The sequence below is a fragment of the Parus major genome, chromosome 1A, assembly GCF_001522545.3.
Source record: "Parus major isolate Abel chromosome 1A, Parus_major1.1, whole genome shotgun sequence".
Lineage (NCBI taxonomy): Eukaryota > Metazoa > Chordata > Aves > Passeriformes > Paridae > Parus > Parus major.
Genome location: NC_031773.1, coordinates 10,878,492 through 10,905,774, shown reverse-complemented (window position 1 = coordinate 10,905,774; position 27,283 = coordinate 10,878,492). Strand labels below are relative to the sequence as shown.

Here is a 27,283-nt window from a genome sequence, read left to right as displayed (position 1 = left end):
CCTAAAGGCATAGGGGTATGGAAAAGCATGATGTAAATACCAAGCAGCCCCTGTGCCCCACTGGGAATCCTGGCCATGTGCCGCCTGTCCCTGGTGGAAGACATTTTCAGCAGCATTGTCAACTGCACACCATTGCCACTGCTGATTCCTGACATAAACTGCCAGGAAGGAAAAAGGGAGATGGATGAGGTAAAGAATTAGATAGAGCATTTATAAAGATGCTGCAGCACAGTGACAAATGCCTTCATATGTTGATATATATATATATATATATATATTTATATTTATATTTATATATATGTTACTGGAAATTTTTAGTAATAGGCAGTCATGTTGTGAACTGAAATGGTTAATAGAGCTATTTTATTTCTTTGAGTAATGCTAGCACCATGAGGACAAGAATAACTAGTCACACACTAAATTAGTAATTTGTGAAAGCAACATCACTTTGTTGGACACTTAAAAACCATGTCCAAAGATAGATGAGTAGGATTCATCTCCATTTAAAATCTATAGAGGTACAAAATGAAAATTCATTTCTATTTTAGAGATATTATGGTTTCCAAGGAGATTCCTTGTAACTACGGTGGGCATTACTGCCAGAAGTGGGTCGGTTTGATACCTCTGGTATCTATTTAGTAAAACTGTGATTTTCATCATTGTTTGATCAATACTTTGTTTTTCCTGCTACACTTGCACAGTGCCCATCCAGGTGCCTAATTCCCCAGCTGACTCTCTGAGACCAGTACAAGTCTGACTTGACTATCAGTCAGGTTATTAATTTAATTTAAAGCTAAGACTTAAAGCTTTGATTTGTGGATGTTTTGTGTATTCATTGCTCAAGTCCACATTGTGCTGACTGAGATCAATGTGAGCTGCCAGCAGCCAGCGTGGCTATTTCAGATCCAAACCATGGATGTGGAGCCAAACGCCAGAGACCAAATGTGATTGTGTTGCTCTGATTAGTAACGTTAATCTACAACAATAATGATAATAATAACATGCATCCACATTCTTCCCAAAAGAAATATTTACTGTTGTTCCAGATGCTACTTTTTATACTACAGATTCACTACCAAACGTTATGCTGAAGAATCTGATTGATTAACATCTTAATCATGCCATTAGTTGTAATGATATGTGTGCTCATTCACTGCTTCATCCTAGTTTTTGGTGCACCTTCTGTCATGCCAAACCAGGAATTCAGTATACATATATGTGCACTCCTGGTTGTACATATATATAAAGCCTCAAATCTTGCTGTATCTTGAAAGTAGTCAACAGGGTTTACAAGGTCAGCACCTTTCAAATACAGATATTTCAAAAGAGGTCTGGATCACTACAGATTAATGCTTTTATGCAAAATTAAAGACAGGGAGCATTTTATCAAGCAGAAATTAAATGTATCAAAACAGTGAAACAATTTCCTGCTAAATAAATGAATTTTTACTTCTGGTCTACTACATATAAATACCTCAGTGCATTTGAAATGGAGCTATATTTGATCACCAATTCATTAACAAATGCTTATACAAATGTATGGCTAGTATATAAGTAATTTTCTATTCAGAAGTTTTAAAAAGGCCATTCAAATTTTAGTTTATATGTGCTTATCTTATATATTACCTCCCTATTTTCTTTCCTTTTTTCATACTAAAATCATCTACAAAATATTACGTTAACTTCAGAGAGCTTCTCACATAATTTCTATACCCAAAGATCTACTCAATAGTTTTTCAGGCACGTATGAATATATTACTTGCTTTAAAATTGCATGGCAAAGATAAATAGTGGAGTTCCTTTAGGTTCTCTAAGGTTTTACCGTATTTTTCCAGGTTAATAGAGGGTAATGTATTATCAAACTGACCTTCCTTCCAAGCAAACGTTGGTTACCTTAATATCTCTAGAGCCTCTTGCACTGCCAAGCACTCATTTTCAAGGACAATATATTTTTACTCTTTGCAAAACAATTTAATGCTTTCACCACTGAATAATTATTCTTTCACTTTTCAGCTCATTTCTGAATACCACACTGAGTATAAAACTACAAAATTCAGCTTGCATAATATTCTTTTTATAATAACAAGGAGAGAAAATCATTAACCAAAGTCCCACCAAGCTCCTTTTTAAACACTGCTTTATAACACACAGAAAATTTCAGCCTTTAAGGTAATTTTCTACCCGTGTAGCTTTATGGCTAAGAATCACATTCCCCTCTTACGGGGATTATTCAATCTCCCACTAGCTATCCTTCCTCCTTTAATGTCTCAACCACCTTCCCTGTTTTCTGTTTTGGTTTCTGAGAGAAAGAAGAATTATTATAACACTGAGAAGTCACAATATTTTTGGGACTTCATTTCCGCTGTAGTAAATATATGAGCAATAACAACACCATTGCAGGACAAATACTCCATCATTTTCCATTGCAATGTAGAGGTTCAGCTGAATGTTTGGATCCTAATGCTTGCCACACACTGTTGCAATATGGATACATCAATTGATGTTTAGTAGTCAAATCTCAGTCAAATCTTAATGTAAAGAGACATTAATCCTGTTGTCTATGAGAACAACCATTATCTTCCTCTTTAGAAAGTCATTTTCTGGATGTCTGAATGTATTAATTTGTTACTTAGCTAATGAATAAAGGTAAATTAAAATGTGTTATTATGAATGACTGTGATGCCACATCAGACTATTTGTTCACACCATGAAAAAGCATTCTCACACTATGCCTGCCATCTCCCAACGTCCCCTGTGAATCATCCCATGGTAATTAAAAAGCCTTTGCCAAAATTATCATTGTATCTAATTTTTCCTCAAAAGGCTACCACTTACTGCCATTTGATTCCACACAATATTTCTGTCCTCCTCCTGACAGAGTAGGTGGCACCATCCTTCCCTGAGAGTGTATCACTTCTGCTTCTGTGTCCATCAAAAACGCATCAAGTTGCAGCCTCCCATCCCATTGGAGATGGTAGCCATAGTGACTGAATGTGATTAATGGAAGAATTCTTTCAAGTATATTATATGCACAACTTCCTTCTTTTTGGAAAGCCTGCAAAAATGGTGGGAAGTGGGACAGCCACTCCATAAACTTCCTTCCAGGAAATGCTGCAAGAGAAGTGCACAAAGAGGGGCAAGAGTGCCATGTATTAATGGATGCAGTCCACTGGAGATAGGGGATAACTAAGGGTGAGCAATGGATGTACTCTGTGTGCTGTGGGGTACAGGAATGGAAGGAGTAGGAGAACGTGGGACATGAATTCCAGCAGCAGAGTGAGGGAGAAAGCAGAAATTGCTGTTCACTGGATGCTTTGTTCTTCCCTGTGTTTAAAAAGCCCTAACTGCCTGCCTAAGAGCCCTGTCCTGCTTCAGGAAGGCACAAACAGACTGGAGTATACTAGTGAATGCTGCTCCAAAAATTGATGTTTTTAAAATGGAGGGCAATTTACATTAAAACTCCTCTTGTTCTTTCTGCATCTTATGGCATTTTAAGTATGAAATTATTAATCTTTCAGGCTTTTATGCAAGAAATGCTCACATACAGGCACTACCTGAAAATGGTTTCCAGACAAAAAAAACTAATCAGGTGTCAGCTGCTTATATGTCAACTGCAATTCTTAGAAATACAGTGAAATTACACAGTCATTATTTACAATGCAGATTATAATCAGAGAAACTCAGGTACCTAAGATCAAAAGGCAAACAACCCTGGGTATAAAAATTGAAGTATGGCTTCTTGTCTATTTTAACTCTCTCTGCTTTTACTGCAAAATATGAGTTCAGAAAAAAACCTCAAGACTTTCTTTGTGAATCACTCAAACCAAAGATGGGGCTGCTGATACCAACAAGAGAGAAATCACCATAAGTAACACTGTCCTAACAGCAAAGTTAAGTATTGCTGGGTGAATGCCTTCTGTGTTTGTTTGACCTAGTGCATTTTGATTTAATGGATTTTATGATGATATATCAAGGAGACTTCTATTGAACTATACCAGTTCAATGCAATAAAAAATAAAGAACAATAATCCAATTCACAAAATAGAACAAGCTTTTACAATAATTGATAAAAATGTACTAAATGTTATAATTAAAAAATATAATTTGTCCCTAATTTTATTCCATTAATAGTTGCTACATTATGTTTTCAATCAATGTTTAGAACAAATTGCTGAAACTGACAGTCCTTTAGCTGTTCTCAGCAAGGAATCCCCAGATTGTTAAGCCTTGAGAAATTTTACATGCATAAAGATGAACCAATCTATCAATGTATTAAATGTCTTGTGAGCCTGTAATACTGTAAACTGCTTTTGAAACATTTTCAAGGCTTTCAGCATGAATGAGTTGAATTACAATTAAACACTGTGAAGAAACAAATTTTAAAGAGTTCTATAATTTTATTTTTATTGAGATTAAAACTCTATCCCTCCAAAAGTATGTATATTTGTATCACTTATGACAAAACTAATGTAATAGAACGCCCATGGCAAGGAATATTCTGATTAACTGGGACTGTAGTAGGGATTTATGAAAAAAACCCCAAATTGATACCATGTTGTTAATGTCCCTAAGCACAATTTCTAACACTACATCTATGAAATATTCAATAAGCTCAGGATAACTAGTGTGAATGCTTCTCAACATGCTTGTTATGTGACAGGCACCCTAAAAAGGGAGGACAGTAACTTTGGTGCTAGCAGTGACCACATTTTTGTCCTCTGACTTCACTGTCCTCCCAGATTTATTGCAATGAGCTGCAAACTAAACATTGAATACCACTTCCATCTGCTAGAACTCATCTAAAGGGTACTTCTAGAAAACAGAGGTATGCACACACTTATTTTTTCCACACTTATTCATATATCTTCAGCTAGCTTCAAAAACAGTACTGATTTAGAAAAAGCTGTCCATCTACTCTAAAAACTGGAGAGCATGTTTTGGATTCTGAGGCAATCTGGAATTTATAGAACAGCAAGTATAGCTGTTTCTCTGGAAGCAGAGGTGGCACATTTTATTCCAGCTGTGTTTACCTGGGCTTGAAGGCAAAGCACAGAGAGAGCAGTAAGCACCTGTCCACATGCCCAGTCTCAGGCTGTTGCTATCAGGAAGAGCCCCACAGCCCAAGAGATCCCTCGAAGCCAGCCTAGCACAAGGGAATAGTGGAACTGACAGTAAAGTGATGGAAATAGAGAAAAAAAACAAAGGAAGAAGAAATATAATGATATGAAGAAATTGTGAGACAAATCCCTCTGACAGTGCCTACTGTCCCCCATGTGGGTCAAAGCAGTTGAAAGGTATTTTTGTATTTGGACAGTCCTTGCCAGTCCATAGATAATCTTACAAAGAACATGCTCCCCAAATCTATTAATGGCTTTGTCCTGTCATTCAAAAAAATATCATCACTAAGATGAGGAAAAGCACAAATGAGGTTCAAGTCCAATGTCAAGCCTTCTGCATGCACAGGGAAGAACTTTTTGCCCATAACAGATGTGCTTCTGTTCCACTGGAGCCTATGCAGGTTCTACTTTGGACTAGAACAAAATATTTTCTCAACTCTCTCTTGCCCATACTCTCTACACTTCTTCTATTGAAGGACTCTTGCTTGCCCTCCCTCCAGCCATGAAAAGTAGAATGAGTTCTTGTCTGTGTGGTTATTTTTGTGTAGCTAAAGGGAATCTGTAAAAGCAAAACTGTTTAAGATGAATGATAATATATTCTTCTTTTTCACTCGCATAAATAGAATCCTTTAGGGAAGGATGCTCTTGAGGCATAACAAGGATTTTGAATTACTAAGTAAGACCCAGATGTGCTTAGATACCAACAAGATGTGAAAGAGACTAAAAACTGTTGCCATTAAAAGAAAAATTAGTTACATGAGCATTCTGCAATTTCCTCAAACCTCTTACTCTCCTAAATTAAAAGACAGATTCACTGCTTAATTCCGACACAAAAATATGAGATGTGCCTTTATCTAATGGAAGGATAATACTGTTGCATAAAATTGACTGAAATACAATGAAATGAAAGCAAAAGGAATTCAAATTATATGAGCTTAATGTATTTTTTTCTCTTTTATAGATATAAATGGGATATAAAAAGATATCTAACTCCATCACTAATAGCAATAACATAGTAAGGCTATGGTGCATGAGAGATTTAAATTAGTCTGAAGGAGTACATTTGATATTTAGCCTGTCCCTAAACCCTGCTATTGCAGGATGCAGACAGAGATCACAAAAAAGTTGTATCTCATGTAATTTCTAATATTTGGGAGAATATTATCTTGTCACTGCAAGAAAGAGTAAAAATCTTGCTGTAGTCTGTTGAAGTGGATGTAATGATACCGTACAGGTATCATGCATCACTCTGCTTGTCAACTGGACAGGCATTCCCATGGGATGGCTGTCAGAAAATGCCTAAACACATTGACTTTCTTCCTCTAGTCTTGACTCTGAGATAGGTTGTTTCAAGTGTCTTTTATGATTTCTATTATATACTCCAAATTTGGGTTAATCTTTTGGAAAATTATAAATTAAAGGTTGTCTACGTTGTCTTGATTGTGTTTGCATTGTGAAAACAGATTTTGATACAGTCTATTAAGATCACACTTTGTATTTTATTCTTTGCTATAGAGTCTTTGGTCCCATACTTTTTCCCATACTTGGCCTGGCTGTTTCCCACAGCTGTGTTTTCCAGTTATGTGAGGGAAAGGGAGACAGAGAGAGAGCCAGCTTGATGTAGCTTGCTATAGCCACTGCCATTACTGCACAACTTAACTGGAGACCCAAATCAGGGAAAGCCTGACCTTTTCTGTCAGCCCGTGGTAAAGCATGTTTAACACAGGATTCATACTGGAGAAAAAATTAGCACCTGATTCTGACACACCTGTAAAATGAGACTAGCATCTAACTGTGGTTATATTTTTATGTGGAAAAGATGAAGTCCTATATACCTGGGACCAGGCTGATCACACCTAACTTGGGGTTAGGTAGAAGATTTTCTGTCTGTGGCAATTTTTCTGGGATAAGTAAATTAAAAAACCCTCTAAAAATTAGAAATATTGTGATTTTATTTTTTCACTGAATGTCCTTAAACTGATAATATTTTCAATCAGACTTTTTTTAAAATCCCCCAACATTTTCTTGAAAAAATATTACTTCCAATTGACTTGAGATTACAAGAATTATGTCATAGCAAAGTTGAATTCATTATTCTTGTAGTAAACAAAATGATTAAAGTATCACAATCCTGCTTTCCAAACTGAATGGACTATTGAAATATAGTTTTTACAACACTGCACAGTTTAAAATAAGAATTCATTCACTCTGGCTGGAGTGGAATTTTTGGCATAAACAATTTCTCAAGTACTATTCCTCTTATTATTCCTATTTCCCCCAACAATTCAGAACTACTTTTTCAACTGTGCTAGAAATACTTGAATTTCTTATAAAATAGTCAGTAGCATTTTCTTTTGATGCAATCAAGTTTGGTCTAAAAAAAATACTCTTGTCTGATATGCAAAAAGTAATTGGAACAGGACTAACTAAAGAGATTAAAAAAAAAACCTGCCATAAAAAAGGAAGTTTTTTGAACTCTGAGTAATGATGCTACCATTGTGACCTGTATATAAAATGACCAGATGAGTGTTTTCGATTTCTTCCATCTGTGTTAGAACGACTCCATCCCATTAAAATAAAACAACCTTCTAAAGTGATATTAAAAGTATAAGCACATAAATGTGATCAATATTTTCATACCATGTGCAGCACTGCAGTGTTGCATGTGGAATCTGACAGAGGAATCTACCTTCAGTCCCACTTGTGAAATAAACCAGCTGAAATACACGCGGAGTTTCCAGTGCCAGTGACGAGGCCTGACAGGAGGCAGTGGCTTTGCTGTGGATGGATTTGCTCGTCTTAAGCTGCCCAAGGAAAACCTGCCTGAGCACACCAGGCTGCTCTGTGGCACATGAACTTTTGTGGAGGTTTCAGTGCAAGAAAGTCAACCAGACTCCAACAAACAAGACAAGTACCAAGAGCATTGGCTGAGGCTCTGCCCAATATCAGGAGAATAATCCTGGTAACACACTAGTGAGGGGGGTTTGATTAATGCTGCCCCACACATCTAGGGTGTCTTTCAGTCCCATATAATGATGTCTCTCCACTTCCCCCTTACAAGAAAGCAGTGTCAGATTCTCATCATTACCTCAATTTCTGCATTTTCCATTTTCCCACCTCTTTCTGATGCCTCTCTTCAATCACCCCAGTGCAAAACAACCAATTTTTTCCAGCGATCTTTCAGCCCTTCACCATGTTACAGGCTTAGCTCTGACAGCTTCTTCAGAACTGATGGGTTTGCAGGGATCAAAGGCATGATTTCAGGCCAGTAATCATGAACTTCTGATAGCCTTTGCTCATTGAGACTTGCTGTTTTGCTTATGTAAAGGTGGAATAGAAGAGATCCAAATAACAGAGCAGCAGCAAAATCCAACATGCTTCATGATGGACTTTTACACTATGAATGAATTCTCAAGGATCACCTATCAAGACAGGGTGTCCAATATTGTCTGAATTTTCCCCAGCAGTACTACAGGTGATGCTTAATATGGCAAAGAAAGTCTCAGTGAATACTGCATACAATGATGCTGATTTTAATGCAGAAGAGATTAATTTAATACAAAGAATTTTGATTTACTTGAATTTGGAGCTAAAGGAGAAAGCAGTACATCAAAAAGAGTGAAACTGCCAGTGTTTAAAAGATCTGTACTCACATCAGTGCTCTCAGACCTTTCTTGCAGAGCTCCTTTCTTCTTTTCCTTAGAACCTTGCCCTCCCCCTCCTGCCTCCTACACACTCACACATGCATAGAAACACCCACTCTCCAGCCATTTCTAGCATAAAATTACTGCCTTTTCTCCCTGCCTCCCTGCAGAACAAAAACAAATTATGTCATCTTCAGCTCCAGCATATCCTAGTCCAGTCAGTTTTCTCCCGGTTCTGCACCCAGTCTCTGGAGATTGGACCCTCTTCTCCCCTCTCCACCAGCCAGTTGCCCCCTGAGGCTGACAGCCAAGACCTGGCAAAGCTCCAGAAACCAAGAATTTGTCTAAGCTCCTGTACACAACCCTCACTCATCCTGGCATGGCAGCAGAGCAGTATTTAGGCACTGTGGCTCCAGCACCGTGGTGCCGCTTCCCTCTGGTACTGCTGAAGGAGGAGCTGAGGTGCCAGGCAGTTCCCACGACTGCGCCCACAGAGCTTTTGGGAGCAGCAGGGCACCGCGAGCTCCACCTCCATCCACCGACTCAGACACATCATCACACTTATGTGACTGCTGGAGGGGACAGCACTTGTGTGGGGCAGAAAGAGAAAAGGCTGGAAGAATTTTTCCAGGGGCTTCTCACTTTCCATCAGGATTCGCTTCATGTCCTCCTCCTGGCTAGAAAGGTGCTCCTTATGTCATTGAGAAATTTTCATTACAGGTCTTTAAACAAACAAGCCATTCTTTAAATGTCAGAATCATCAATTACAAAGAGGCAGTCGCATAAGTGCTGGAATAAATTTTGCTCTTCTTATAAAGGCTATGTGGGCAGCTAAACAGGGTCAGAAGAGAGGTGCATCTGTGCTAATATCCTGATCTGGCAACAGACAGTGAAAGATGCTTTTAGAAGTGAACTTCTAATAAAATTGCCTCAAATGTCTCTGTAACTGTCCATTAGTTAAAAGTTCTCAAGGCTCCTCAAATATGATTTATATGCCTGGAAATGTTTTGTCATCTCTAATGAAACTGGATAGTTTTACTTCATATCATCAAACGATAAAACTCAGAGCACTGACAAAAATATTGATCCATGTGCAATAGAGCACAGATTTCTCTTTTAATGCACATTGCACAACTGGACTTTGACTGTATTTGGCCTTAATATCTTAAGATGAACTCCATTAGGCTTCTCTTCACTTATGGTTTTAGCAGTTATGATGGGAGTTACTAACTTCAATAATTATTGGACTTTACTAAGTTCTAAAATGATTATTTCTCCTTTTGGATGGGGAAATTCAGGTACACAGATGTAAACCAATTTTTTCAAGCAAAATATTTGCTAGTTGTCAAGACAGATATTTGCCATTCTAAATTTACAGCAGAAATTGTATCTTAAAATTAATTCCTTAGTTTATTCTTAAATTCTTGAAGAATTTAAAATTTGTTCTCAAAAATGGTTAAAGGCAAAACTGAGTGGAATTTTTAAAGTCTCAGATTTCAATATAGGTACAGATTGTATTTGGTTGCACAAGGGTGGAGGCAGAAGTGAATATACATCAATCAATAAATTTTTTAATACAAAAGTAAAATAAAAATGTGAAACTCAGCTAAATATTTACTTTTTGTTTTGATGATTGAATGGTAAAATAAAGCCCTATATGCGAAAACAAAAGAAAATTAAATGTGACATGGCTGAAAATATTGAAAAGTACAGTTCCAGATTATTTCCCTCATGCAATATGAAATTCTCACTTTCCCTGTCATCTTTTTATGTAGCAAGGACCTCTTTCTGACCTCATAAATCATTCTTCTTGAGAAACAAAACGTCATTATTTATTGAATGAAACAGTACATGGAAAGATGATGCCTATTATTTTCAATGTATATTTTTGTCTGTTCATACAAATAGCCAAATCAGGAAAAATAGATGTTAATGACATTTGATAGGAAAAAAGTAATTTCTGCAACTGTAGCATTTTTGGCAGCCACTGAGCTCAGTGCACACTGCTTACTCAAGTGGCAACTTTCAAAACTTACAAAACCTGTCCTAATAAATGTGAGGATTGTGACAACATATTTGTCATCTCCTGGTCTATGTTAAGTGGCCTAGTAGCAGAATCTGCAGATTTCACATGATGAAGTTCAGATTGAAGAAAGAATTTATGGGCTTCCTAGAACTTTTATACACAAAACAAGTGTTTATTTCAGTATGAACACTCTAATTGGATAAAAGTGTATTAGGATGTGATTGTGGACAGAATAAATATTTTAACATATTTTCTGCCTTTGCATTCTGCATACTGAAATAAGCATGACATAGTTTTAGTATCCTTGCCTATGCTTTGGCCTTTGTGGCCATTTTTTCACAGAATCAGACCTTGAATTAATAGGAATATGAGACTGCACATGCTGGAATAATTTGTGTCCAAATATAGTCTCCTTGCTTTTTCACCTTTACTCTTTCACATTTTACTTTACCATATTTCTTGATTTCTGTATGATCTCATTTTCTGCTAAAGATATTCCACCATTGAGCACCAGAATGTCTCCATATACTCTTTTTCTAAAAGACACTGAGACCGGTGTCTTAAGTTAGAGGGTGTGTATGGCTTGTGTTTGTGGTTTGTGTTGCATTTGTCCATAAGAGACAGGACTTTTATATTATCATAGATCATATTTCTGTTATGCCCTCTTTTCCCATCAAATTACTTGATTTCTGGGTTAAACAAAAACATAACTGCAGGGAGAATCTGGTCAAAGTTGAAACAGCTGGAAAAAAGACAGTATGTGGAATGGATAAAAGTGGATAAAAGACACATGTGGAATCTGACATATCTGGACATATTCAGACCTCAGCCATCTCTAATCAAATATCTTCAGCTTTCTATAGTTGGTGCTGGAAGAATTGCTCTAATGGCTTAAATATTAGAAAAACTTAGCACTTATAAGCAGACCTGCTCATATACTCTCTCCTGCAGAAGATCGTGTGGCACACTTACATAACCTAGAACTTCACCTATTTACATGTCCAGTATTTTGCTGTTCAAGTGACAAGCACACATTATCATTCCTGGGACTAATAACCACCAATTAAAATTGTGTTAAAAAATGTGAATTTCTTTTAAAATGAGGTAAGTGCCATAAACTATGATTATTGTGAGCTGTTTCCTGGGTATAAATATGGATTTTATCAAAGCAAAATGAAAGACTGGTGTTCTTTTCAGATTCCTCCTGCATTACTGCTTAATATGTGGACTAGGAAAAAATGAGTGAGTCACTTCAAAGTGCATTTTGAAGAAAAGTCATCATAGGAAAGAAAACAAGTTACAAATACAATATTCAGTCTCATTATTGGCATATTCCTTCTGGGTACCAATTGTAAGTGCTGGAGATGAAAATGAATTTGTAATCCCCAGTATATAAGGGATGAACTCAATCATCAAACTTCTTATAATGTTTGAATAGTTAAATGAAATAATTAAGCCCATTAATTTAAAAAGGGTTTTTGTTGCTTTTTTAAAGTAAAATAAAACCACAAATGTGAGTTTTCAATTAGGCTAGGGGAAACAAACATCCTTAAAATTGTCAGAAAAGGATTATTATTACAGTAATTAATCAATCAATCACTGCTTTCTCTAATAGATGATAAGAAAAACCAAAGGAGTCTATTAACACACTCCCTGTTGAAGGAGGAGGGAGGTTGTTTAAGCAGCTGTCTAATCTCATTTGCAACAGCCTTTAGCATTTGAGATGTTTGTATGCAACTTGTAGGTACCACACAGCACTTACAAGAGAGTGCTGCCTGGAAGGGCAGGAGGAGGCTAGGTGGGATCCCTGGAATTTTAAATGGCACTGGACACTTACATTTATGCAACTGAATTGCATCCATATACTGGTAGTCTCAGTTTTCCTTTTTCCTCCCTGTTTCCACTCTTCTTGGGAATCTATCTGCCTTCACCACCTCAAGTTAGGATACTAAGTGTAAAATATGAGATAGAAGATTCCCGAAATTTCTACGTTATGGCAGACTCTGGGGATAAACCCCAAGATATGGAGTCGGACACCACTGAATTACATTTGTACTAATAATGCAAGCCCAGAATCATTTCACAAAGTGAGACAGCATGTGATGTGGAGGCAAGAAGTTCTTAAGAATTTCTTTTAATTGTTCCTGTGTCTTACACAACATACTGTCCATTTTCAGAAGCATTTTGAAATTCAACTTAGATTCTCTGCTACAATTGCTCTTTCAGTTTGCATCAGTAACTTTAACTGAAGACTTCAAGGAAATAGACAAATGACAGGGCTAAAAAGAATCAAAAGCTCTCTTTATAGCTCAAGGATTGTCTATTTGTAGTTACTACTTAACGAAAGCTCAGTAGCTCGGAGGAGCAGCACAGACTCCAGCTCTAAATCCCTATCAGGCAGAACTGATAGTGACACATGGATTTTTTTCAACTCAGAGAGAACACAAGGATATTGAATATTCCACCAGCCAACTGAAAAATCTGACAAGGTGCACACAAAGACCTTGTGTGTACCTTGTGTACTACCTCAGACGTAGGCAGTAATAGTGTGTGTTATACAAAATGTAGATACTGTTTTTAGTCTAGGCTTGTCTCTCTCCTGGTTATCATTCAATGAGTACCTCACAATATAGTGAATACCCAAAGAAGGAAAATATGAAGAAAACACTAAAATAAGAACCTCATGGAGATTAAAATTCAGTAACTGGGACAAAAGTAGACACCTTTCCTAATCCTTTGGTCAACATTAGGAAAAATTTACAGATATTAATGTGATCACTGTAGCAAGTTATCTGAAAGCCATAGAAACATAAAAAAATATAATGGAAAATAAATCTCGGAAGAGAGTAGCACAAGTATGAAAAATTTCTAGCAACCTAAGTCTTACCTTCTCGTCTTCATATTTACATACAGAGCTCAATGAATTTCCTGCCTTAAAATTTGAAAGAATAGGGGATTGAAATATAATCTCTGAATTGCTATTAATATTTCTAAGACACAATATTAGTTTTACTGTCACCATCACACATTTAAAACCACAAGTCATATCCCTTTTCCCAGCTAAATTGAGTCTTAATATATATGAAATAAATAGTAAAACTGGCATTTTTGCTTTGTGTTTGAAACCTCTTAAATATAATGTGGTCATACTTCAGCACTTTCCTCTGTGACAGGGGAATAGAAGATTTATCCTATAAAATTTTAGACAAGATTCAGATTTAGTCCACTTTAAACAACAAAAAATAATTAAGAGTTTTGCTTTAAAGAGTTCTGGTTACATAGAGACTCAGGATAAAATTGAGAGGACTAGCAATATTGACTCTTGCATAGTTTTGGCATTAGTTATATGATGTGCAAGCGTTTATGGTGAGAAATAAAAATGGATTAAATTAGATGGGATAAAGGTTATATCAGTTTGTCTCAGCTACAAACTAGCAGGGCATCTGTTAACTCTGTCTTTATGTCTGGTGCAAGGACCACAGCACTCACGTTGTGGTTCTAGTCTCCAGACCCGCATAATCTCCTTGATTGAAAAAGCCAAATTAACTTGTGATGAAAGAAGACTGGTACTGCAAAACCAGGCTGAGGTTTAAACAAATAGTTGCTCTTCATATGTCTCACAAAAAAGAAAATGTAACTAGAACTGGTGGTGGAAGGAACTGTAGGTTTTGGTTTTACCTGATGCAAATATAGTGCTTCTGCTGTGCTTTGCACCATTTCATCATCAGCCTGGAGGATGCTGGAATACAAGCAGTAAATATAACACAAATTCACACTGACTGGCATAACGTGGGTGGGAGAAATAATTCTCCACAGTGCCTGCACTAATTTTTGTTATTGCTGTTAGTTACTTTCCAAACAGTTAATTTTCTTTCTCTGAACTCCATGGGATGATTAGCAACATATAGAGACAGGGAGGGATATGCAGTCTCAGCTACACTAAAGCATCAGATGAAACATCCTAGCTTCCAAATAAAGCAGGGGTAGCAAGGGAAGCAGATAATACAAGCTGGTTTTACATATGCTGCTCTGCTCTCCCAGTCCTGCCTCACCTGGCATCAGCTTGCAGCTGCAAGACTGAGACTTCATGAGGCCTTGATGCATATTAAAAAAGTGTTTTTGGCTGGAGATGCATATGACCAATGAAAAGATAGTCCTTCCTCAGCAGTTCAACCAGTCCAACTAGTAGAATAGATTCTCACTTTCCTAACACCGTGCCTTAACTTTGGGATGCCAGCTTTCCTGGAGCCACTGGATGAGAAAGTGTCAGGTAGGTGAGATAACTAAATTTCAGCCAGCTTCAGGTACTGTGGAAAGCAAGCCCAACATGTAAGTGACCAGCTCCTGGTCAGTGCACCTCTTGGGATGGCAGCTGTGGTGAACATTTGGCTACCAAAGAAAGGGAATTTTGTAAAAGGGAAGATTATTGATTGGGTTTTGACTGACAGCACTTCAGAAAGACATGACCTCTTTGAAAAAGAACATAGGTACTGTGGTGTGTGGTCATGATACACTGAATGATGTTCTGAAAGTATTAACATTTACAGATGACTACCAAGACATAGATTTTAATTTTAACATATTTTCTTCTTTGGATTGAAGGCATTCTTTGTGCATAAATAGCTCATATTTTCTGATGCTCAAACTAGACAGTTTGCATCTCAGCTGAGCTCACATTAGGTAAGATGATGGTTTGTTCATCTGATCTGATGATGAACAAACTGGGAACAGAATTAAGCATCTGCCTGGACTTGTAAAATTGCATCCTTTTGCAGATATCCTCAATTACTTCTGTCTTGAGTACTCCAGTTTTTATAAAGGTTTTAAGATATTAGCCTTACTGTGAAAAAATATGCGTTAATGAAACTAGATAATTATTTCCTAAGCCTAGTGACACTGTAGGGTCAATCACCTGATAATAGCTTTGGGTTTGCTCTTATTCACTTAAATAACACACATGGTTTTATAGATCAACAAGTGTAGTTTCTCCAATTTTCTTACATTTAAAGTAACCTCAGTTTCTTGAAAAAATCATTATATGCAGAAGATTGTTATGGGTCTTGATGGTATGTCCATGGACAGAGGCAAGGCCATGGGTCACTCCCAGCATTTCTAACAGCTCATTCCCTTTGGAGATCTCTAAGGTGCAGTAGAAATTCTGAGTGGGGGCCAATCTCTAGCTTTCTTCTCTAGGCTTCACCCTATTAGAGTCATACAAAATTATAGATGTATGTTTATATGGTATGTGTAGACATCTGTATTGTAGACAAGTATATCTGTTAGCTGAACTTCAATTTATGAATTTCTATCTCTGGAACAGATCAACTAATATAGAAAAACTACCATTCCTGAGAGAGCAACATCGAAAAAAGCCCACGTTTGCATTGTTTACAGATGATTTAGCATCTTAAAGCTGGCCAAGTGCATGCTTGGCAGATGAAATGAAAGAACATATTTCCCCTTTCTTTATTCACACTGTTGAGCTATGACATTTCCCACAGATTTATGTTTCTGCAAAGTTCAACCTGCAGTGACCAAAGATATTCATCAGTCAGAAGGGTCATCGCCAGACTCCAACAACCACTTTTGCACCATGTCTTTGAGCTGTTTCCTGAAAACTTTCACCAGAGGAAATGGAGCTTGCTGAAATGCAGAGTGAGACTCTTTCCCTGAGCTTGATTATGTGGGAGTATTTCAGTTTATCCAGTCCATTGAATAACCTTGAGAATTGTAGAAGAGTTTTTGCCTTTGCAGCTTGAGCTTTTATCTGACTCAGCCGCAGGCCTAAATCTTTGTTTGCCTTAGAACAGCAGTCAGTCAAAATCACTCACTGTATAAAAATCTTTTCATGTAGATGCAGTCTTTTACCAGTGATGTTCACTCAGCATTTTAATCGAATGCAGGGGCATCTTAAATACAGAGAATTTTCTGTTGGCTGCACGAGGCTTCAGACAAGACAATGTAACCTTCTAGAAAAGAATGTGGTATCAGTTTCCAGGTTGTCCTGAGACAGACAGAGATGCTGTGGAGTGTAATGTTCATATCCAGCAGTTTGACTGAGCTCCAAATGCTAAAACACATCCTAGAAAGGCATTTTCAGGATTATTAACAACCATTAGTGCACAGATGCTAGATTTACATGGGGGCATAATAGCCCCTACAAATTCTGAAACATCTGGCAAATGGGATCAGGAATTTAATTTTGGTTGTTTTTGATTCTTCCACTGAGATGTGGTTCCTCTGAGTCTGCTTGTGAGGTTTATTGTGGGTGTAGGACAAATATAAATAACTATTAGTGCCCAGCACTGGGCACCAAGTGGTTCTGATAGCTTGTCAGCACCTCAGATATCTCTTGTTGCATCTCAGTGCACTTGGTTTGCCTCATTGCTTTGTTTCACAGCAATGCCAAGTCACTGTCAGGCAGCTGCTTCTGTGCTTTCAGCAGTGCTCCTCAGGAGTCAGAACTGGGACAGGCACCTTTTGACATCTTTGTTGGATTTGGACACAGGAATTGAGTGTGCCCTCAACAAGCTTGCCAATGACATCAAGCTGCATGGTCACATGCTGGTTTAGTGGAAGGTTCACCTGTTTCTGGTACGGGAAGTGGGACTGGATGATCTCGAAGGCCTTTACAACTCAAACCATTCTATAGCTCTATGTTCCAAAGGATGAAATCCAAAATTTCCCATTTTGCAATCTTTAGGTCAAACTGCTTTGTTATGATCATACTAAAGGGCGACAGTGTCTTACAGAGACTCACTCTTTGCATAGCATTTGTCTAATATAGGATATATCCTAATATAGGGTTTATCTAGTATAGGATACCCCTATATTAGATTTAGGGTGAGGAAATAAACCAAAGTTACAATGGTAGTTTCCTATGAGCTTGTTTCTTTAACAATTGGCTTGAAGTAAAGCTTCGGTATCTTCAGCTTGTGGCCAAAGTTTAGGTAAGATAAACAAGATGGTGCCTTTTCTTTGTATTTCCCCCAGATCTGATGCAGGTCTGAATATGAAGATTTCAATAACTACTTGGCCAAAAAATAGTAACAGCTTTGCAAGGGAAAGGGACCAGAATCATATTAGAGCTGGGGGAACCAGTGCTGTGGTTTTCCCTTACACTCAGGCTGCTTCAGAGATCACGGTCACTGCCCTCAGACTTTCTACTATGATGCCCTGTTGCCACAACATGATGCTTTAATCATTAACCAAAGCTTCCCATGACTCTGATCATATCTGGAGTACATATAAATTGAACACAGTTTGTATCAAAAGAATAAATAAAATCTATTTTAAAAGTTCTATTTATTATCCAATGATGCCTAACTAACAAACAAAAAGAAACAGATGCAATTTCAAGTAGTTTTCCATTGTAAAATTTTAACAGTTTTATGAACAAAAAGATATTGATGTAACCTGGGAAGCTTTCATATCTTCAGTTGACTATACTGCAAAATAGCTCAACAGGAGAAAAATTATAATTCAGGAAATGTGAAAAAGATTTGATATCAGGAAATACAAGCACTTTGTTGAACAAAACTTTTATAAAAATTCTGACATATTTTTTTTTCAGTTTCCCATTAACATATTTATAAATTACTTTAGTCATAGAAAGCACGTTGGATGCCACAATCATTAGCCTGAGATTCTCCAATTACTTTTCATCAGAATCCATCACTCTTAAAAATGAAGGCATTTGAGGACAAAATTTGTTCTAATTTTATAAGTTTTGGGGTCACATAATTGTAGAGTGATTATATATTTGAATGTATATTTCTGTTTTGCATTCTTAATGTGGTTGAATGAATTACCTGAGGAAAAAAACAATGCTACTTCTATGCATTTTAAAGAATATTTTTCTTACATGCCCTAATCACAGTGCATAACTACAATGATGACCATCAACAGTATTATGAAACTCATATTCAATTTCAGCATAAAATTCAATTAAATTGCAAGGATACCCTGTTTTCCAGAGAAAATAACTCCATATGACCAAGTTCACTAATAATCAGCCCACATTTCTGAGAGATTAGCAAGTAACTATATTTGAGTTCTGCGTCTGAGAATGCTAAACCATGACAAACAAAGAAGATCTCTCATGCCATGCATTAGATAGTATGAAAATATTAGGGGAGAAATGAAGCTTATGTCACTGAAATCTTCTGAACTTCAGGAAGTCTGTTATATCCTTTGTTCACCTAATCAGCTAATTTAATAAATTTTGCCTTTGGGAACTAAACTGCATTAAGTTAAAATAGCAACAAGAACTGAGAATTAAAAATATATTAGACTAATGTCTTTTTGTAAAATCAGTGCCAAAAATCTATATTCTACTTTTTTTTTATCTTTTGTTTCTTCACATAAATTTTCTGTTTGTCTATTTTGCATTAGAAACATTGTGCTGACTATAATATTAGCTTTGAAACAAATACTGTTTGGGTTTTTTTTTAAAGAATACTTTTCACAACCTTTACACTTCCTACTTGGCAAGTCCTAGATAGTCCTACAAAATAAACTAGAATCCAGGGTGATTTATTCTGACATACGAATATGACTATGATAAAAAAAGCTGACTACAATAAAAGGATGAAATGAAATTTCCAGAAAAATCACTTCAGACTATTCCACCATCATTTGTGCCTGCATGGGTTTCTGTGTCTGCTCCCTGCGCTGTAACACAATAAAAGGATCTTTCTCTGCTGCTGTGATCCATCCACAATGATCTATTATCAAAGTTTAGAAAATTTTCTTCATAGTGAGTCCAGCCACCATGAAATGGTTTTTCTACAGAGGCAGCAAAAATCCCAAACGAACATTTCCTTATTTCAGTGTCTTAGTAAGAAACGGATAAATTATGCACATGGGATAAATTATGCTGGGGAGAGATGGTACAGAGTGACAGGGCTGCACAAACATGAGAACACAGGACTTCAGTCCCTACTAACCAGCTGTACCTGTGGAAAGCCCAACTGGACCTAAAGAACAAAAATCATAGAATAATAGAATGGTTTGTGTTGGAAGGGACTTTCAAGAACATCTACTTCCCTTGCCACCCACTAGATCAGGTTGCTCAGGACCCTTTCCAACCTGGCCTTCAACAGTTATGGGGATTAGGTGTCCACAAATTCTGGGCAAAGTTCACCATGAGAGTGGAGAAAGTCTGGGACAGGAGACCACAGAGGCTGTGGAATCTGTGTCTTATGAAATTTTCTCAAGACCCTGAGAAACCTGATCCAATCACAAAGTTAGCTTTGTTTTAAGCAGGGGACTAGTAACTGAAGGTCCCTGCCAACTGAAATTATTCTATTATTCTCTGACTGTCTATTCCTAAAGAAGATGACAACTCCATGGAAAATAAATTCATCTTCCTACAAGAGTTTCATCCATACATAAGCCTGATGTGACCTTTCAGACAGTGGTTTGCAGTCTTTATCAATCTGTGAACATGAAAATGTTTGCAGTGGTGGTCCAGATCTTCAGAGCAGCTTTCAATCTCTTCAAAAGGAGTTTCTTTCATTTCATGAGTTTTCACAGATCCTTTTTTAATAGGACACAAATGTCTGTGTGTCCATATGCCACACTGAAAACTCTTGTTATGATGGTTTTAATGAGAACAGTATTGGATCTGACTCAAGTGATTATTTTGCAAAACCGCCCATTCTAAAGATATAAATTTGCACTTAGTAGTCTGTGCTCTCTATCTCTTTTCTTTCCATGTAGACTTCTCTTAAGTAAACAGCCTATAAACCATATCCCATTTTTATGTAGGGAATTGTAGAGATATTTTCTTCTTTAAAATATTGTGAAATGGGGAAAATAAACTATCTGGTATTTATTAGCATGAAATTTTTACCACAAACTTACCTTTTCTACATATTAACACAGAAAGTCATATGGAAAACTCATGGAGGGAGTGAGACTCAGAAATCTATTTCCCATATAAAAGAATAGAGGGACTTTCATGATTACCTGTTTCCATTTTCCCATCTTGTGCTGCAGGCCCATCAGGAATTACACTCTTCACCTGGAGAAACTCATCTGGCTCGTCCCCACCAATGATGGTAAATCCAAAACCCATGTTGCTTTTCTTAAGAGTTGTGCTGAGGAAAGTCCCCTTCAGCTGTGATGCATCACGGGTGAAGAGTGGTTTTTCTACATCAGTCAACACAAACAAGAAAGACAAAAGTTCTGATCTAGTCACAACACAGCAGGGACAGCAGATAACAATATTGGCTGACACCAAGTGGCAGTGTATCAAAGGCAAGAAAATAAAGAGTGCAGGCATTCCGGGAAAAATATTTGTGGGTTGTTGTACTAATACAAAGCTTAAAAAATATTTCTTATCTATGGCAGATCAGCCATAAATGAAAAGATATAAATATCCTTTGATATTAGAAATCTATTTTGAAGTGGATATTGTGTAGCTAAAATAATTACAACAATAAAAATGATCTGTGATGTAATTTAAAAACCTCTTTCCTAACCTATAAATTCAGCTTTGTCTACAAAGTAATACACTCTTCATTATTTTCCTCCCTAACACAACAAGGAAAATATCCCCTGTGAATGTCTCATTCCACTTGTTACCAAGAAGAAGTAAATATTAGACGAACTTTTCTCTCCAAACACACGGGGTTTAGGCATCCATCAAGTGACACACATGACTGCTGTGCAAACTTTGTGTCCCCTCGTGCCTTGGGGCTCGGTGTGGGTGCCGGGGGGTCCCCGTGCTTCTCTCCCATGCTGCACACTCGGTGAAGGTGGGTTGGGGAACGTGCAAAGTTTGTGACCCCAGCTGGTCCCGGGGCTGGCGGGCAGCGGGGACGTACCGTACAGCCCATGTGCCCCGGCGGGGACGCGCCGGCACTGCGACAGGTCATTCACGCTGCGGGACCTCCTGGGAACGGGGCGCAGGCGGGCAAATTTGGGTCTAGGTAAGGTTGATGAGGAGCTTTCTACTGTTACAAAGGAGAACAAGCCTCATTCTCTGACTATAACCTTACATTAAAGTTCATTTTTCTATACCAGTACTGTTTGCTGCTTATCCGGCTCCTTTTGAGCACATTAATTTTTATGTCACCAAGTGGCTGTATTCTTGTAAACTCCTATAACACTGTGCTTGAGGCTTTTAACTTAATTGATGCTTCCTAGATGAGCTAGCTTAGAAGCATACCAAACATCAATTAAGAGTAATTTAGAGAAAGTACAATTAAGTATTTTGGCATTTCCATCCTCGGGTGCTCAAGAGAGAGTCGTATATTCCCAGGAACAGAATTTATGATTTTATTTAGAAAATTACTTTAGGATTCTTATTGTGATTTCAGTTTCTCAGCCCTTAGGAAACACTAGATTCAACTTTTCTGGTTTTTCTTTGCGCCTCTGAAAGTTTTAGTTGGCTGGTGAGTCTTGCAACAGTTGGAACTCGGACATTTAAGGGAGAATATTGTTAAGATATAGGTGATAACCTTTTGAGCATTGGCAACACTACTGTTTTAACTACACTATGACAAAATCATTGTCACAAAAGCAGAAGAGCAGGATCTTTCATTTTAACTAAGACAGCTGACGTGGTACTATACCTCGGAAACCTTGGGCCTGCATAGGCTTTGTTCCAAGTTCTGCGTTGGGCATGTTATGCTGCTGTAGCTTCCTTTTTGCTTCTAGGACAGGGTTTTCAAATTGAGTTCTTCTATTTATGTGGCTGGAAAAAAATTGGTTTTGATTAAAAACTGGGTTCAGTTGGGTAAAATGATAATTTTCATAGTAGGGTGCTGTATGTGGTTAGAGTAAAAACTGTGAGGAGCCCCCAGTGGGCTGAAGCGTGTCCCTTACATTCCACACAATTTTGTTGGGGATGAGATTATACCACCAGTGCCCTGGGTAATGAACAGCTCTGAGCAGCATCCTATCACTTCAATATGCTGAACTCTGCTACAGACAAATGGTTTTCATCTATGGGACTACATATAAAACAGCAGCACTGCTGAAACATGCTACAGCAACAGTTTTTTGTGTCTTCAGCAGGACCACTGCTCTGTGTATGATTCAAAGGATCTCAACCAGTTTTGTGCATTATTATCAATTAGTTGTGTAAGCGAATTTACTCAGTCACAGAAAAAGAAAAGCCTAGACAACAGAGCTCTTTTATGATGGTAATTTACAAATAAATCTAACACAGGTAATAAATTACCTATTATTCCTTTTTAGTACTATGGTGTGTATTTGCTCAGCTGTACAAAAAATCAGATGAAGAAACTAAATTAGATGGCAGATTAGCATTACATAGGTCATATAGAAATATCAGAAAAGTTAGTACACACATTTTCTTGATGATTTACATTCCCTACCACAGGTCATTAAATCCATCTCTGGCATTACATCATTAGTTTTCTGCATTTTGTTTAGGATATGATCTTTACTACATACTGTCACCATTTCCTTAATTTTAATTCTTTAAAGAACACATTTTATCAATCACTGAGCTAGCCTTCAGTCCTGTCCTGGGACATATTTTGCATCTAAAGGAGGCAAAACAATTTAGTAGGCTGCATGGAACATAGGTGCAAGATAGGATCGCAAGAGAATACAACGAAGAGAAGGGGCTTGTGTTTCAAACACTGTTCCAGGGGAAGACATACATACAGAAGGGCAGGCTTATGTCACTCCTTATTTGTTCTCACTGGGTTACCATCTACTGAGGTCTTCTGAAAATCCAATCTCAATCATGAGTTTAAGCACTTGGACAGGTTACCTGGTAACTTTCACAACTCTAAGATCCTAAAAGGGTCTTTTTTTACATTGCAGTGACCTTTTGTGCCACATTAAGCACTTTTCAGGTCCTTTGAGATTTTGATCCTAACACCACTTCAAAGAAAATAAGTGGAATTGCCATTAGGAAGTGAGATAGAGGAAAGGCAGCAAGTCCTATGGGAGTGCAATACACTAGCAAAATAGGATTTAGTGGCCAGTATTAATGAAGTGAAAAGACTTTCAGTCATGTAAAAGAATATTTGATTTAATGAGATGAAGTAAATGTGATAAATCTTTAAGTTGTTTCTTTGTTCACATGGCTATAACTCATTCAAGTGGCTGCTATCTTACTCTCATACTCTAAAATTTTGATTAATAGCTTTCAGTAAATTTTGGTCTATGCTGTAGACAGAGAAAGTCCTTCTCATTTATTTCTTTCTTCAGACAGGTTGTTTAAGATTCTAGGTGTTCCGTTCCTAGACTTTTACTTTCTGTAATTTCAGTAATTGTCAGCACCTTATTCTAGAAACTTTTTATGAAAGGGAGAAAAAATTCACTAGTTAAAAATGGAGAAAGCAAGACATGCATTTAAAAAAGTAATCATGAACTAACATAAGCATGAAAAAAGTAATTATGCAATGTGTTTATCCTGTGACGTATTTCCATGTTGTAAAGGAAATACTGCTTTTGCCTTTACACAAGACAGTGATGAAACTCAATAAAGTTCTGAGTACCCATGATCAAATGAAATGAATCTATATGAAAGGTTTACAAGAAGACCAGCGAAATAGAGTGTTCTATTATAGAAGATCAAAGTAGTTTTAGCTTTGGATTCAAGAAGAATTAATTCTGATATATAATTGCATTCTATGAGTGCATTTGGAAGTAAATATTGGAATGTATTAGAGATGCCAGGATTTCAGACATGAAGTCTGTAGGCTTCTCACAATCGGTGTGAAGTTTGAAAACAGCTTCCAGTAGGAGGTATGGAGTACAATACCTAGCTTGTTTTATGTTAGCATTTGATAAGGTTAAAACTAGGGTTGCTACACGTGGGTTAATTGATCCAACATAGCGATTGTCTCTTACTTTAGGGGCTCTAAATTATCCTGCCCTGTTCTCCAGCTGCCCTCCACAAGAGCAGAGATATCCCATGGCTTTTGTGCCATATCATACAGATGTAATGGATATTCAAGATTTCACTCCAGATCTTCATTCAGGACCTTGCATTATGCTTAGTGTCATGTTGCAATTGCAGGGCACATCACAGAGCTGCAGGAGGGCCTCTGCAGACCTAAGATTCAATTTATATGTGGTTCTGTGATATAAAAGAAGTTGGGATTTTAGCTAATCTGTGTTCATGGCTCAAAAAAAGATTAATTACTGTGGAAATGACATCACAGCTAGAATCCGTTTCCTACTGCCTACCTACAGTTCCTAGGTAGAGTTTAAGTTGTGGTTTGGTCCATTCAAACAGAAATATCTTTGATAACAGCTATATTGAAAATGGCATGTTGTCCTATCAGATTAGATAGCAAGATTAACACACAGGTTCTTGAAGCCCCTCATGTTGCTGGTACAGCTTCAATAACTCTAAACTCCAATTTATTCCCACATTTTGACTGTTTTTTTAGTAGTCTGCAATCTCAAGAGCACAATGTGAAATTTCCGACTAAAAAATTGCATTAAATATTGTGTCCAAGAGGAGTCAAATAAAATAAAATTATATTTATAATCAGTCATTTTTATCAGTCAGTAATGTTGTATTATGTTCCTATACTGATGATACATGAAACTCTTTTGTGCAATTTTAAGTACAGCTTCATGGCTAAATCAGAAAAAGTGCTCTTGATGAGTTCACTTGAGAAAGAAGTTGTTAAGCTAAGTAATTCTCTTAAAAGGACATTCTAGCTTTTCATCTAGCTACTTCCACAGCATACAAAATATATATTACTAGTCTGGGCCTTTGTAAGACAAACCAAATATGTGTTTTAGAGATGGTTACAAGTAAGTGCTTTTGTGGTTAAAACAGATTTTGGATGGTAGCCAAAATGTATTGCTAATTTCTCATAGGATCTAATTCAGTGAACAATTCTAATTTCAATTTTCTTCCTTTATTTTATACAATATATATTAAATCAAAAATCCTAATCCAAAGCTTAATCCAACTAATTTCTTCTAGTGCCACTGTGGCTGTGCGGAGAAGGAGGCTGGCACTGCTGGGTCCTGTTAGCTCACTGTATCTTAACTGGGGACAAACCCTCAGAGGTAGGGTTTTCTTTTGATCTGTGTTTACTTGTGATGTCAAAATACTCTGTCTGATGAAGAGGTACTATCACCACCAGCCAGCCTATAAGATACAGACACAGTTCTGCCCTCTCAGCAATCAGTGGGGCCAGGCTAAGTTGTTTTTGTGATGAGTTTCAGGTTAGATGCACTTAAGACAACTGAAACACATCCTTAGGAGATCTGTGGGCTGTAGTGCCTAATTTGAAGACTATAGTTGATGGTCAAGGCACTGAACTCTGACAAAATGGTAGCATTTCAGAGCATGGGCACCAGTACAAGGATTTTAACCTATCTCCTTTTCTTAGCTACTTTAACATGTGGGGTGGAGTTCTTTTTCTGATATATAATATTTTTGCCTATAGCTTGCGAAATTGTTGCCTATTACCCAACAGAGTAATTCTGGGGATCAGGATGCCCATAAAATGGATATTCTAATGCATAACTTGTTAGTGCCTTTCTACTCTTTTTATTCACATTTTTCAGTTGATAACACTTTATAATGAAAAAGAGACCTGAGATAATTTCTTTCTATTTGAGTAGTAACAGAGCATTGTCAGAAGTTGTTAGTCAAGGAGGTATATTTTTCCAAAATAAATACCTGTACAGCTAATTTAGCTGTTCTATTAAAGAGCCCATGTCTGGAAATTGAGCTCTGTGTTGTAGTTAATCATCCTCAAAAAGGGAAACAATCTTTTGGCAATTAGAATCCTGAAAGACCCAGTGCACTCTAATGACTACTTTCTCTCCATAGTCCTGCACAGTTCAGTGCTGTTAGTTCTTAGTTCACAGATTAAGACCAGATTGCATACAAGTTAACAAACATATAGCAAACACTTCTCATTTATAGCAAATGTCTACACAAATGAAGTCTGGACCCTCACAACAAAGCAAATGGAAATTATAATATTATGTCACACCTGCATTAATGCATGGTTAAGAGAGACATGGTTACTGGAGACTTTTGTAACAGAATTTCCAAATACGTTGTGATTCATCTTTAGGAACTTGACTAGCAAGAGGTCTAAATTAATTTGTTTTGGTTTGTTTTCTTTTTTAGCTTCTTCTCTGGTATCAGAATATTTGAGCTGAACATGGCTGCTCCTTGTAAAGTGAAATAGAGCCTGTCTGCCTCATTACTTACAACCTTACAAACTTCCCATGGGATGTGACAACACCAGTGAGCGGAGTCCTTCTTTCATGAGGATTTTGTAGGCCTGCACGTCATCTTGGACTGGCCCTGAATGTGTGGAAGCTTGTAACCTTGCTTTTCATAATTTACCTACTTTTATGACAAAATTAAGAGAGTTTATTGTAATCTGATTTTATCTAGTTAAAAATGAACACATCTGTTCAATACTGGTAATAAAAAAGCTGAGACTGTTATATATTGTAGCAGAAAAAATGGAAAGTAATCTTTGTTTCAAACTTACTGAGCTCAGACAACAAATTAAACT

General features: G+C 37.1%; 1 protein-coding gene across 12 annotated transcripts in view; it reads right to left on the bottom strand.

Annotated features, from left to right (window-relative positions):
- MAGI2 (membrane associated guanylate kinase, WW and PDZ domain containing 2) overlaps window positions 1-27,283 on the bottom strand; it is a 702,680-nt gene that overhangs the window by 126,646 nt on the left and 548,751 nt on the right. For all 12 annotated transcript variants that reach the window (XM_015627313.3, XM_033514718.1, XM_015627312.3 and 9 more), the window contains 2 exons: window positions 22,370-22,491; window positions 20,760-20,942 (listed from right to left, as the gene is read on the bottom strand). In XM_015627313.3, the coding sequence (XP_015482799.1) occupies window positions 20,760-20,942; window positions 22,370-22,491 (305 nt within the window). The remainder of the gene's footprint in view (window positions 1-20,759; window positions 20,943-22,369; window positions 22,492-27,283) is intronic.